The 14655-nt window shown below is 44.3% G+C and overlaps 1 protein-coding gene across 2 annotated transcripts; it reads right to left on the bottom strand.

The window, feature by feature from the left end:
- Positions 1–2434: 2434 nt before the first annotated feature.
- Positions 2435–11673, bottom strand: LOC106598441 (uncharacterized). 2 transcript variants are annotated; one of them, XM_045720691.2, is made up of 21 exons: positions 11532–11673; positions 11365–11423; positions 11199–11279; positions 10974–11098; positions 10232–10375; positions 9881–9964; positions 9625–9786; positions 9393–9492; positions 8958–9178; positions 8176–8332; positions 7788–8011; positions 7397–7517; positions 6872–7068; positions 6651–6765; positions 6268–6437; positions 6074–6171; positions 5802–5932; positions 5438–5627; positions 2805–2946; positions 2628–2724; positions 2435–2550 (listed from the first exon to the last, which is right to left on the bottom strand). In XM_045720691.2, the coding sequence occupies exons 1-21, from the start codon at positions 11552–11554 to the stop codon at positions 2477–2479; spliced, it is 2715 nt and encodes a 904-aa protein (XP_045576647.2). In that variant the 5' UTR covers positions 11555–11673; the 3' UTR covers positions 2435–2476. The 2 variants fall into 2 exon arrangements, with proteins under 2 accessions (XP_045576647.2, XP_045576648.2); XM_045720692.2 differs by having other exon boundaries at positions 7788–7999.
- Between the last annotated feature and the right edge of the window lie 2982 nt (positions 11674–14655).

Raw genomic sequence — 14655 nt, 5'->3', positions numbered from 1 at the left:
ATATCTCAGTTATTGTTTTCTTTACTTTCAGAGAGCGAGCTGACCTGAGGACCAGGCAGTGGAAGCTTTATTGCTGGCATAAAAAGTGTCCATAACCAGAGGTAATTAAACTGTTCTGTTTTTTTTCTCCATGTCTGCCTGTCTTGTTGTACATGGAACCTGTCTCACATGCATGAATTACAAAACCCTTAAGATGTCAGCTGCTAATTTACTCCACATAAACACAGCCATTTTCACTGGACTATCTGTTGCTGCCAAGTCATGATTTCCCTGGGGGTTAGCCTCACAATAACCAAGTGGTGAGAAACACAGCCCTCTATATTTAAATATTTCAGGTACACTCTGAAAGAAGATACTGTGTGACGCAGACACCTGTTGGCATTATCCTCGTGGGTCTGTTTTTCAGCTTAAAGTACTCTGTAGCCACTAAATCCTCTAGGTTATATCAGCTGTTTTGGTGAACCCCTCCCGCATCTGAACTGGCTGACAGAGGGCACAGAATGATCATAGGTGAGATGTCACTTGATTGAGTCAACACAAAGTATTATTAAAGACATGCTTTACATTGAAATCCCAGAGTTAATGATCCAAGGTCAGTTTTGCATTTCACCTCCTGATTTAAGATGACTGACCATGTTAATCATGCTCTCTCGTCTGCAGGTATGTTTTGATGTGAGAGGAAGCCAGTCCCGTCACTGGCCCCCCCAAGGTTAGGAGACAGGTCATCACAATTGCGCTGAGAGAATATTAGGGTAGCACTGTCATCCATGAATCATATGCCGTCTGCCGCTGTTCTTACCTCGTCTTCTAATGCACACCATACGTGCATTGAAGTACAGATTTGCCTACCTTTATTTAACTAGGCAAGTCAGTTAATGACGGCCTTGTTCAGGGGCAGATTTTTACCTTGTCGGCTCGGGGATTCGATCTTGCAACCTTCCGGTTACTAGTCCAACGCTCTGGCCGCCCAAGATTGAACTTGCATTTTAATTGTATTATTATAAATACACTTCAATAAAGCATTTCATATTCTCCACTGGTTGAAATACTAGCCGGTGTCCTCAGATATGCATAGGGTTTTTTTCCCCCCTTTATATGAATTACAAATCAATCATGTTTAGTCTATTGCATAGTTACACAATGTGTAATCATTGATATCCCAGGAGCAGTAAACAGTTGAAGTGTAATACATGCATGCAGACACCGCATCATTTAAACAATGGCGTTTGATATGACTGAAAAAGAATCTGTCATACCTGAACCGCACATGATCAGTGAATATAGTCAATGTACAGGCTACAATATGGGGACTTGCATCCTTGGCACAATATATTCTACTCTAGGCTTCATAGATTGGTATGAACTTTACGTTTTAGGGTCCATACCCAGATCGGCTACATAGTCATTTTTAATCCGACACAATAAGCAAGTAAATAGTTAGCCAGCTAGATTCTTTACATCCACTGTTTCACAAGACAACAGCCTGGTTTGCTGGTTCTCAGGAGTCCCTAAAAAGACAAATTCATTCTCCTAACACTAGCTAATTTACCTTTGACAAAATATAGACGCACATTAACATATTCCTCTCAAATTGTACATTTGCTTGACTCGTTAAGACACCTTCCATCTGTTTTGTCAGCCAGCTTCGTTGAACGCCACAAGGCAAGGGTGGCTCGCGTCAAAATTCGTCTTTGGAACGATTGGTCATAACAAAACCTTGGGACCCAAATGCATAATGAGTGCGCCAACTCCCCCTTGTGGTGGTCTGGAGCAATGAAGCTGGGTACCTCTAAGTCCCGCAACTTTTAAAGGAGGAACCACTGTCTCTTCACAGTCCCCGCTGTTCCGTAAGGTGTTTCTTTGAATCTGATCCTGAGATTGTGAAGAGACCTGTGGTGGCATATGCATGGGTAGTTTTAAAAAACAGACAGCTCGGTACATTCAGCTTGTCAACACTTCTTACAAAAACAAGTAGTGATGAAGTCAAGCTCTTCCCATTTGAGATTGACATGCATATCATTAATAAAGAAATGTCCATATTTGGATGGAAACCAAGCTAGTGAGAGGTATCAAGGAAAGTTGTAATTTCAGTTGAAAATTAACACCGCTGCGCTCCCTGGGGCCTGCATCCAACCACAGCCCTGCTGGCAAACCACCATCTGCTATAACATTGAGTCAGTTCTTCCTACTGGACATTGGAAAGCTTTTGTTTTCACACCTATTGTTTGTCCTAGACGGGAAATTAGTGTGCAACACTTATCTCCGGTGGATGGTTCAGAGTTCCATGCTTACAAAAGGGTTGATTGATACACGTCAGATGACAAGCCTACTACGTCCACTAAAGTACATGCGCCGTGGTGTTAAATGCAAATCAGATACAATTAAGGTAGCTCCAACGGTTAGGATTGTTGCCGCGCAAGTAAAGCAAACTTAATTGTTATATAGAACACTTTATTTGACATGTTAGAACAAGACATTACACCCAAAGAATGTATCCAGAAGAAACATATAAATGATGTTCCTCAAAGAGGTCTTTGACATGTCGTTGACCTGTTGAGAGAGAGAGAGAGAACCCATTAGTTCAGTTATGGTCTGACAGGGTCTGAAAAGCATAAAACAAGACCGACCTCTTTTCGGGTTGTCCTGATTCACACATTGTCCACTACAGGGGCCACCAGTGGGACTACTGGCATCACAGATGACCACGTCACAATGGACAAAGACCTAGGAATCAAAGATTTTAAAAAAGGGATGATTGCCAGTCAAACAAAATTAACCAATAAAGATTGGGTGAACTTTGTTACCTGGCCCCTCGGCTCAACCGCATCCTCAGCGAAGGAAAACATATGGACCTCAAAGCGTTTGACGTGAGGGGGGAAGTGGACCCTGGCATCAGCTACCACCGGGTGGAAGACCACACGGTATGGATCCTCCGGGTTCTCACAGCTGCCAGTGTAGAGAGAGGGACTAAGTTAGGCACAAGAAAACGCTGTAAACCCCAACCGCCTTGTGTACGAAGTCTTATGGTGGTGTCACGACTGTCCTGTGAGGATCAGATCAATTTACAGGAGAAGTGGGTTCTTTCTCCCCCTCCAGTATGAACTAAAGGAATGTCTTTGTTAACAGGCTTTTCCCACCAAAACTCTTTTACCTTTGTCTTGAAAAAAGACAATTCTACATCCAACATGTATATTCAATTACATTGACATGAATGCATTCTCATGTGGTGAGATCTAAATGATCCAGAATGGTCAGACTACCTGAATATTGATCGTGGTTTAACCAAAAGTTGCCGAATATACAGTCGGTATCATCAACAACGCAATCATTTGAATTAAGAATTTCATGCAATTCTTCCGCTGTCGGAAAAATTGGTCACACAAAATAAATTCTACACCCACGGCATCGGATTCACACGTGGAGGACTTCTGTGAAGGGAGCAGCTCTACTATACAAAGTAACCGACGCATTGACAGTTTAGGCACACTTTTTAATTTGCATCTTTGGGAGGTTTCTTGTTTAACTGCCAGATATTAGCAAAAAGGGATTTGTGAAGAGAGACAAACGCCCACACCAGTACAAATCCACTTGATCTGACAGACGATGGCCAGAGCTTTCTCAGGATTTTGCACAACGATTTAAGCCAAGTATGATATAGTTGCACTTGAAGTGACAAATCTGAACTGCCCATTTCATGCACATGTGGTGTCTTTTCCTATGATATACAAAACATTTTCACACTGCTACCATTTAGTAAACAGCTGCAAAGTTACTCCCGTGACAGATGAGCCTTGTGTCCACATGGCCGCCGGAGCAAATTAAAATAGGGGTGCCAAATTTAAGTTTTTGCGACCATTTCCTAAAAACGGCAAAATTGCATGATTTGATAGCGTTTTGCAAACCCGATCCCCCAAATGAATGGTTTTGACCAATAAAGTTGCTTCACTACACTGCATCCAGTTACTGAAAAGGCACCCGCAAAATAAAGTGTCATTTGCCCATCTACCAAAGGTTGCAGTGTCCATTAAAATGTAGAAAAGTCATCTTTCAATATAGTTACCCAATTTCAATTCTTGAGATAAGATGGCAAAGTTAAAAATAGGCCAGCGGTTTCCATCTGTGGCGAAGTGCTCACCCAAATCAATGCTTATGACAAACCCAGCCAGCTACTCTTTTGAGTACTGTGCTGTAACATTTTTTTAGCTAGCAAGATGCTGCCACACTTGACCGTGGTATTTGTTCATGTTTAGCAACTCCCAATTAGCTCATTCCCCAGGTACAGGGAATTACATTGAAAGTGGCATCAACTTCTGGGGATCCTTTCAACTGATCCTATTCAGTTTCAAACATTAACTTCCATGCTGCACAGGCGTGTGAACCATCCTTTATGTTTAGTGCAATAACTGTTTTAAACGCAAGAGGTCACAATTCAACCCAAAACCAATCGGAAAGGCAAGCTAAGCTTGCCAGCCGCTCTTGATTTCCATTCGACTGACCATCAGTTCGGCACAACACTGAACTGTAGCAAACCAAAAGGATAACATTGAGTAAAAAGGTGTAGGTACAGGTAACGCCAACATAGTGTCTTAACCTTTTCACACGCGAGTTCCAAATATCTTCAACAGTCGCCCCAGTGGGAGTTTAGTTTATGCACGTGATGTCAGAATGCACTCACTGTTCCAAAATGTGGACAGATGACCTCAAACCAAGGCACACTACCTGGCAATTTTCTATAGGCCCTTTCAACGTCTAACTTTGCCTCATTAATTCCCAAAAGTAGCCCATTTCACGAGCCGGCCAAACTTTCCTTCAAGAGAAAGCCCAAGCATACAGACATTTGCACATCTAGTCAGAACAGGCCTGGCACATTTATTGCATTCCTATCAAAGTGCCTTATTTTCTGTGTAACGCATTGTCCTTTCTACTGTAGCATACCGTAAGTATAATGTACTTAACGTTTTATTCAGACAATGCGGTTTAGAGTCGTTTGTTGCATCATACGTTCTGTTCCAATGGTACGCTGCAGGGACCCCTCAGTGATAACAAACATGTGATCGTACGCGTAAAAAAATGGTTAATAGGGCCACCACGAACCACAATAGCTTCAATGCACCTTGGCATAGATTCTACAAGTGTCTTGAACGCAACACCATTCTTCCACGAGAAATTCCATCTTTTGTTGATGGTGATGTGAAACGCCGTCTCAGGCCCCACGCCAGAATCTCCCATACGTGTTAATTAAATTGGGTGGAGATCTGGTGACAGACCGCATACATTGTTTTAATGCTCAAACCATTGTGACCACTCATGACCTACGGATGGGGGCATAGCCACGGTAGCCAAAGTAAATGGCCTGCCAAGCATGATCGGTTGCTAATTACTCAGGAACCACACCTGTGGAATAACACTTGTTTAGGCCCAAAAAACAACAAGTTACCCATTAATGATGAGATTCCACCGGGGTCGGGAGTCGCGGTCCTCGTTGAGGGTGGCCCAGCAGTGGTCAAGCATCAGCGCAACCTTGGGGTCAGAGGACCTGGTCAGCTCCACCTCAAAGTGCAGAGGCTGTTTCAGGTATTTCACCACTGGATAGTCCTCCTCCTGGTAGAACGTGTTATACGAGGCGTCTGGAACACAGGACGAGACAACCGGGGTCGTGTTCAGTGGGCACAAAACAGCGAGGTACCATCTGAACTTGTCCATTGAGAAAGGCTCGTTTATCATATCCTGTTGTGCCGCGATGAACACTAATCACTTATAGCAAACGCTACTAGTAATATATCATATTTGTGCACGCTTACCCTGAGCGAGTCTCATTCTGACCATTAGTCGACCCGTCCCAGTCTCGGCAAAAGGCTCGTTGTCACGCGGCCTGGTGAGGAAGGCCAATGTGCGAGTGATGTTGACCACATAGTAGCAGGAAACCTTTAACCTAAAAAGAGGGATGTAGGCAACTTCAAGCAGTGGAGTGGACACACTGGTAGTAGAGGCACAAGTATTGAGCAATTGGTGAAGGAAGAAAAAACTACTATAAAAATCTAATAGCTACAATTGTGATGCGTAATGCACTCACTGATATTCGTCCTCTGAAGACGTCGTGGCATTCAGCTTCACCTCAAGTTCATCTGGCAAGGAGATTTCGTTCTCATACAGCATCACATTGTTGATAAACTATGTAGTAGAGGGGAATTGACTTATTACAGCCTGCAGAAGCAAACAGTCCGTAAATACACAGTACCCATCACCTCAGGGTAATAGTCATTTTACCTTCCTGGTGGTGCCACAGGAGTTGACAGTGAAGTGGAAGTAGGCGAAGCGATCGTCGCTGTAGGTGGGACCACAGGCGGGGTCGCTCAGGGTCAGTTGACCGGGGTTCAGATTGGGAGCAGACTCCACCTTCACCGCCAGCGCAGTCATCGTCCCATTAGAGAAACACTCTTGGAGGGGGGGGGGGGCAAAAGACATGTAGCTATCAGACCTGGATTCTGTGTTAATTGAGCTTGCCAAGCACAGTAGAACCAATGGAATAGCACCAAAAGTGCAAACCATGCCCATCTGGCACTACTATTAGACTCAGTATTTCCAAGGAACCCAGGTTTGGTAACCATGTCATACGACTATTTATCGGAAGTAATTGTTTGAGAACCAACCAGTCAGCGTTTTGAGGAAGCTGCAAGCCAGGGAAAAGTATTTGATGGTCATGTTGTTGTAAGGATTCAACAGAGCCACATCCAGTCTGCTCCTGACAGAGGACGAGTGAACCGACTGGGAACCAGTGGGAGAGTTCATTAGTCCAATATTGTATACAGGGTAAGGAAAGCGAGGCTAGCTGCAGCAATTTAGGTTAACATGTTTTGGGAGAGCATCGTACCTCAAACACTGCGTCCGGCGAAGAGAAGGGCAACGTGATGGTGAAGTCTGCGTCGCCCTCTGTTAAATACTGTTGAGCAAGCTCATGGTTAAGCAGCCGCTTGCCAACCAAGACCACGAAAAAGGGCTCTTGGTTGCTGTAGTCCACAGTGATGTGGAAGTTCTCCTGATCACAGTTGCCAGTGACTGAGGGTGGCACTACAAGGACAAACAGGGTTGTGTTCATTAAGCACAAAAAACAGGACTTGAACTTGTCCAAGAAGAAACCCTTGTTTTCGGTTGCAAAATCTTTTGCTACGGTGGGACTGAATAAACACGATCCTGGAAAATCAGGAACAGGACACTGGGTCCAAATACTCTAAAGCTTAACATTTTCTTTGTAGAGAGACCGCGTAGGAAAAGCCTACAGTATGGCTAGTTGGGCTCTCAAGTCCACCATGTGGCTTTCACTGCCAATTTCCTTTCAGGGCAATCATTAACGAGAGGAAACCATTCAACAGTAGTTTGGCGTAGTCCAGTTACATACCAATGTCCAGCAGTACAGCGTCCACAACGGCAGAGTGAGAGAAAGGAGCGTACTCTGGAAAGACGACCAGGCCGTAGATCAGCTGAAGAGTGAAGGTTGTGACACCTTGTTCCACCCTTTTCTGTAGTGAAGTTAAAAGCATCATTGTTGTAACAGAACTCTAGTCAACATCAAGTGACAACCAAGCACATATGGGGACTATTAAAACAATGTTGCCCTCATTCCTCTAAATCAAGCACTATTGGCAAGTGAATGCATACAACTGCCAAAATAATGGAAACACTTGAGTAAATGAGGGATACAAAGTACATTTGCACCATCATTTCTATTTTGTTGGTGGCCCACTTATTAGGGCATGTAGCGTGTGGCTTTGCATTTAACAGAAACACACCTCCTTAAAGACCACCGGGTCTGAGAAGGGCACCTCCATCCTGAAGGTCTTCAAGGTGTTGTCCAGGGATCTCTGCTCCTGAACATTGAAGCCTCTGGCGTTGCACTCTGCAACAGTTAGCACCATGGTGGGAAAGGTGATGTTCAGCAGCTCCACATCAAGGTTGAAGGTCCCCAACTCAAGCACAAACACTGCCTGCTCAGGAACCGTGTCTAAGGGCGTGTCTGTTCATTGGCAAACATTTTGAAATGCGGTACAATGGAAGTCGAAAATGGACATTTGTTATTGGAGAAGTCCGGGTATTGCCTCCCCGTTTCAGTCTTGTGCCTAATGAACAACCCAGGCATCCCAAATTACCATAGGCACCATTTAACTAAACCAGACTCACAGTTGCGAACTTGTGGAGGCCTGGCCATCGGAGGTGTTGTGATAGGGAAGAGGACTTTGTATCTGGTGTCCTCGTGTGCGACCTCCTCGATCCACAGCAACTCAAGCATGGGCTCAATGGTGTAAGTGACAAAGTACTTGTCATCCTGAATATGGCTCTGTAAGGGAGACGAGTGATGCATTCAGGCTGTAATACACAATTGGAGTGCCAAAACAGGTTTTTAAAAAAAGCCTACCGGTTATCTGTGTGGTTTGTCCTCCAGCCGCTCGTAATTTAAAGACAAAATATCCAAAGGAAAGTATTGTTTACCAGACTTTAGAGAGCTGGTAGGTATATGGTTGTCAACTTGCATTTTCAAAGCAACCGACACGCAAATGTAAACAGTAGCCGAGTGTAACCGAGCGTTGCTTGCATTCAGTTGCCAGTGGCAAAGCTACCGGCTCCCTAAAAAGCCTGGTAAACAATACTTTAGTGTGGATATTGGTCTCAAATTTCAAGCGGTAGAGTATGTTTAAATGTAATTTTATGCAACATTCACACGATTTTGCAATCCAATGTGTCAGGCTGTATACACACCCACCGATCCATTGTATATTAGCCTGATTAAGCAGACAATTGCTCAATAAGAAACATTTTACACAAGACAACGTTTCTAGGAGTTTACCCATGAGAGATGGCAAAGGGTTACTGCAAAGCACTGACAACTGCTGCTGTAAAAAGGGCTCTACAAATAGATTTGACTTAGAAATTAAACAGGAACATTTTAGTCATCCAACGCTGACCTTGAAATAGCCGCCAACCGCCCCCACCGGAATTTCAACAATAATATGAGCCTCTGTGACTAAAACCGAGTAGTTTCTGGCAGCCATTTCCTCAGTGTCCAGCCTCTTAGCGTCAATTCCCATGTACACCTCCAACATGGTGAAGGCATCAGAGGAGAAAAGTGGGTCGATGTGCTTGGGCATGTACCAGGTGATCACTTCTGGAGTAAAGGCCACTGCCCCTGCAGTGAAACAAGAAGCCAAGTGCACATCATAACAGAACATTTTGCAACTGAAAACAAATGTGCCATTATTGAAAAAAAGTTCATCCCATTCAAAGACATTGTCCCAACTGAACACTACATAACACAAACGAAAGTCTTGTCTGGAGCCAATTAAGAAATGGGTTTATAGGTTCTTAAATTTGCCAAGTTAGTCCATTATTTCACACTCAACCTGGTGTTGGACAAACAGCCGTGGCATCTACGCGAGTCACCAGCCACTTCTGCTCAAAGAAGGTTGAGGTTGAGAGCACCCGCATCGGAACCCCAGCTACCTGTTCAGGGGGCAACCACACCAGGGCCGTGTTCAGTAGGGCACACCGTATTAACAATATGTTGCAGAGTTCAGGTAGGGCCACCGTTTGCTCTACTGAACATGACCCAGTTCATGGAGGAAGTGAGCTTACATTCTGGAGGTATGTCTCCTCTGCATTATGAGGGCTTCTTAACACCAGCCGGGTGGGAGTGTTGGCTATTGCATAGCCCTTTCTTTGGACCTCATCCACATTCATGACCTTCTTGCTAGGACTAAAAACGACTGCTGTCATTTTGTATCCTGAAGCAACAGCCTGTCTCAGGAAATGGAAACGTGAATTAAACAAACGCACATTTTGTTTAGCGCCATCCTGTCATTTTGTAGTGAAATTACAGAAACATGGCTACCTCAGCTCCTCTCCTTGCTTTCGGGCCTCCAGTGGGCTGTTCAGGGACGGTTTGGATGTCTGGAAGAGTCCTTCTGACAGACACCTAGAGAAGAAAGGCCATTATTCCCTATGCATTTTCTCCCTCCCATACAATAGGAACGCAATCTGTCCACTCGCCTCCTTAAATGCACTGAGAATAGGCCAAGATTCCTCGCCGCTAAAGTTGTCCTATGTGCATTTTGAAGAGGCGAGAGGAATTGAGAGACGGTCAAGACACAGAAGAAATGAAACACTGGACAATTGTAGCTCTAGACAGATCATTTAAGCTCCACTGTAAACATCTCCGTTGGGGCATGCTCTGCTCACTTGCCTCCATGTAGTTGCGGTCGCACAGAATCTCTCGGGAGGTCCAGGGGGTGTAGCTACAGGTTTTGCCCACTCTATACACAGGGTCTTCAGTCATGTGGTTTCCTGGCAGCCTGAACTGCATGACCAAGCTGAACATCTTATCATCCTAAAATTAAGGGGGGAAAAAAAAAAAGCCTCATTATATAGCAGAAAACAAATAATTCAGTTGACATTCATGCAAGTTAGAGACTGTGGCTATATGAATGCAGCTGCCACTGTATTGAAGCCACACTACAGGAGAAGAGCTCAGTAGTACACATCACTGCAGTCTGTATCAGAAAGTTGGCTGGCCCTCCATAAACTTCTGCTGTACCTTACTTCATCGTTAACTTAGAAGTAAGAGATACCAGACCCAGTCTCAGGGGTGGCTAACTATGGAGATCCACAGAGTTAAGTAAAACTGCTTAAATGTTTCTGGCACCGTACTTCTAATAACCTCCATGCTCTACGGCAACTCAGGCTGATTGAGGACCTTTTTACTGAAGAAAGTGTTTGTTTTCAATTATTTCATCTAGTGATGCAAATATTGACTTGTATCTTTGTTTATACAGGGCTCATCTGTAAAAGAGCCTGGCCTCAGCATGACTCCGTGTCAAAGGTTAAATAAAATGACGTTGTTACATTACGGGGTTGCAATTGCAGTGACACTGAAAGGCAAACTGTCCATTTGAAGTTAGAGCAAACACTACAGTGCTTAGGGTTACCATGGTCTGGGAAAAGCAGTTTTGAAGAGAAGCAAAAAATATGGCATTCCCCATTGGGTCAAATTTAAAGCTGAATCCACACTGAGTAGCAAGGCCAGGCGTCAGGTTTATGATTTGTGTGTCATCTGGAAGGGATGGAGATGGTGTGAACACAACAGTTGACAAACAATATCAATCCATGAATTATGAAAAGGAGAGAAAGAGAATCATACGAGACAAACTCACTGAAGACAGCGTCGACCTCTTCAAAAAGAGGAGCTACACTCAGACGAATAACGTTACCAAGGCATTCAGCATTGAGGTCATCTGGAATGGGAAAGCTTAGTTAAAAATCTAAAAAAGATATTGTCAAACGCTTAGTGCTTGAATTTGCAGGGTGCAAAATGCATACTTATAGAAGGCGTCTGTTGTGCTTGTATGCCCACAGCTGCCATCAATAGGCAAAACAACCTGTAAGGCATTTGACAAATTATTATGATTGATTGATTAAAAAAGGAGGAAGAAGACAACTCAAATGTTTGCGTCGCATAAGACTCTTCTAGGCCTGCTACTACTTACCCTGAGCCAAGGAAATTAACCATTGTAGAACAGAACTGTTTTGATGAAATACACAGCTACAGAATCTAATATTTGACCCAAGGTGTGCAGCCTACAGCCCAGGGGTATTCTACTTTTACCCTATGACAAAGGCTTCCCACACTCAGTCACCTGAACCCCAAAGGGCTGCACATTTTCTTTTTATTCCCCTAGCCCTACAAAGCTGATTCAAATAATCAACTAATCATCAAGCTTTGTTAATCTGAATCAGCTGTGTAGTGTTAGGACAAAAACCTAAATGCACACCAAGTTTGGGAAACGCTGCCCTACGAGCCTGCTGGTTTTCTGTTCTAACTGATAATTGAGGAAAATAAGAACAATCCGAAATTTCTTTTTGATACTGTCGCAAAGCTAACTAAAAAGCAGCATTCCCCTAGAGAGGATGGCTTTCACTTCAGCGGTAATAAATTCATGAACTTCTTTGAGGAAAAGATCATGATCATTAGAAAGCAAATTACGCACTCCTCTTTAAATCTGCGTATTCCTCCCAAAGCTCCGTTGTCCTGAGTCTGCACAACTCTGCCAGGACCTAGGATCAAGGGAGACACTAAAGTGTTTTAGTACTATATCTCTTGACACAATGATGAAAATAATCATGGCCTCTAAACCTTCAAGCTGCATACTGGACCCTATTCCAACTAAACTACTGAAAGAGCTGCTTCCTGTGCTTGGCCCTCCTATGTTGAACATAATAAACGGCTCTCTAACCACCGGATGTGTACCAAACTCACTAAAAGTGGCAGTAATAAAGCCTCTCTTGAAAAAGCCAAATCTTGACCCAGAAAATATAAAAAACGAATCGGCCTATATCGAATCTTCCATTCCTCTCAGAAAAAGCTGTTGCGCAGCAACTCACTGCCTTCCTAAAGACAAACAACGTATACGAAACGCTTCAGTCTGGTTTTGGACCCCATCATAGCACTGAGACTGCACTTGTGAAGGTGGTAAATGACGTTTTAATGGCATCAGACCGAGGCTCTGCATCTGTCCTCGTGCTCCTAGATCTTAGTGCTGCTTTTGATACCATCGATCACCACATTCTTTTGGAGCGATTGGAAACCCAAATTGCTCTACACGGACAAGTTCTGGCCTGGTTTAGATCTCATCTGTCGGAAAGATAGCAGTTTGCCTCTGAATGGTTTGTCCTCTGACAAATCAACTGTACATTTCGGTGTTCCTCAAGGTTCCGTTTTAGGACCACTATTGTTTTCACTATATATTTTACCTCTTGGGGATGTCATTCGAAAACATAATGTTAAATTTCACTGCTATGCGGATGACACACAGCTGTACATTTCAAAGAAACATGGTGAAGCCCCAAAATTGCCCTCGCTAGAAGCCTGTGTTTCAGACAGAAGGAAGTGGATGGCTGCAAACTTTCTACTTTTAAACTCGGACAAAACAGAGATGCTTGTTCTAGGTCCCAAGAAACAAAGAGATCTTCTGTTGAATCTGACAATTAATCTTGATGGTTGTACAGTCGTCTCAAATAAAACTGTGAAGGACCTCGGCGTTACTCTGGACCCTGATCTCTCTTTTGAAGAACATATCAAGACTGTTTCAAGGACAGCTTTTTTCCCATCTACGTAACATTGCAAAAATCTGAAACTTTCTGTCCAGAAATGATGCAGAAAAATGTATCCATGCTTTTGTTACTTCTAGGTTGGACTACTGCAATGCTCTACTTTCCGGCTACCCGGATAAAGCACTAAATAAACTTCAGTTAGTGCTAAATACGGCTGCTAGAATCCTGACTAGAACCAAAACATTTGATCATATTACTCCAGTGCTAGCCTCCCTACACTGGCTTCCTGTTAAGGCAAGGGCTGATTTCAAGGTTTTTCTGCTAACCTACAAAGCATTACATGGGCTTGCTCCTACCTATCTTTCCGATTTGGTCCTGCCGTACATACCTACACGTACGCTACGGTCACAAGACGCAGGCCTCCTAATTGTCCCTAGAATTTCTAAGCAAACAGCTGGAGGCAGGGCTTTCTTCTATAGAGCTCCATTTTTATGGAATGGTCTGCCTACCCATGTGAGAGACGCAGACTCGGTCTCAACCTTTAAGTCTTTACTGAAGACTCATCTCTTCAGGGGGTCCTATGATTGAGTGTAGTCTGGCCCAGGAGTGTGAAGGTGAACGGAAAGGCTCTGGAGCAACGAACCGCCCTTGCTGTCTCTGCCTGGCCGGTTCCCCTCTCTCCACTGGGATTCTCTGCCTCTAACCCTATTACAGGGGCTGAGTCACTGGCTTACTGGTGTTCTTCCATGCCGTCCCCTAGGAGGGGTGCGTCACTTGAGTGGGTTGAGTCACTGACGTGGTCTTCCTGTCTGGGTTGGCGCCCCCCCCCCCCCCCCTTGGGTTGTGCCGTGGCGGAGATCTTCGTGGGCTATACTCGCCCTTGTCTCAGGATGGTAAGTTGGTGGTTGAAGATATCCCTCTAGTGGTGTGGGGGCTGTGCTTTGACAAAGTGGGTGGGGTTATATCCTGCCTATTTGGCCCTGTCCGGGGGTATCATCGGATGGGGCCACAGTGTCTCCTGACCCCTCCTGTCTCAGCCTCCAGTATTTATGCTGCAGTAGTTTATGTGTCGGGGGGCTAGGGTCAGTCTGTTATATCTGGAGTATTTCTCCTGTCTTATCCGGTGTCCTGTGTGAATTTAAGTATGCTCTCTCTAATTCTTTCTTTCTTTCTCTCTCTCTCTCGGAGGACCTGAGCCCTAGGACCATGCCTCAGGACTACCTGGCATGATGACTCCTTGCTGTCCCAGACCTGCTGTTTTCAACTCTCTAGAGACAGCAGGAGCGGAAGAGATACTCTCAATAATCGGCTATGAAAAGCCAACTGACATTTACTCTTGAGGTGCTAACTTGTTGCACCCTCGACAACTACTGTGATTATTATTATTTGACCATGCTGGTCATTTATGAACATTTGAACATCTTGGCCATGTCCTGTTATAATCTCCACCCCGCACAGCCAGAAGAGGACTGGCCACCCCTCATAGCCTGGTTCCTCTCTAGGTTTCTTCCTAGGTTTTGGTCTTTCTAGGGAGTTTTTCCTAGCCACCGTGCTTCTACA

Source organism: Salmo salar, chromosome 06 (genome assembly GCF_965601325.2).
Source record: "Salmo salar chromosome 06, fSalSal1, whole genome shotgun sequence".
In the NCBI taxonomy this organism is placed as follows: Eukaryota; Metazoa; Chordata; class Actinopteri; order Salmoniformes; family Salmonidae; genus Salmo; species Salmo salar.
The sequence above is the reverse complement of the archived record's forward strand: the minus strand, read 5'-3'. Positions and strand labels throughout refer to the sequence as shown.

Bases quoted from the DNA above. Each gene is read 5' to 3' on its own strand.
- LOC106598441 (XM_045720691.2), bottom strand. From the start codon at position 11,554: ATGGTTAATTTCCTTGGCTCAGG. The intron at 10,376-10,973 runs GTAACCCTAAGC...CCTTAATTTTAG, and splicing joins ACTGCTTTTCCCAGACCATG to GATGATAAGATGTTCAGCTT. The intron at 7,518-7,787 runs GTGTGTTTCTGT...ACTTCACTACAG, and splicing joins ACCCGGTGGTCTTTAAGGAG to AAAAGGGTGGAACAAGGTGT.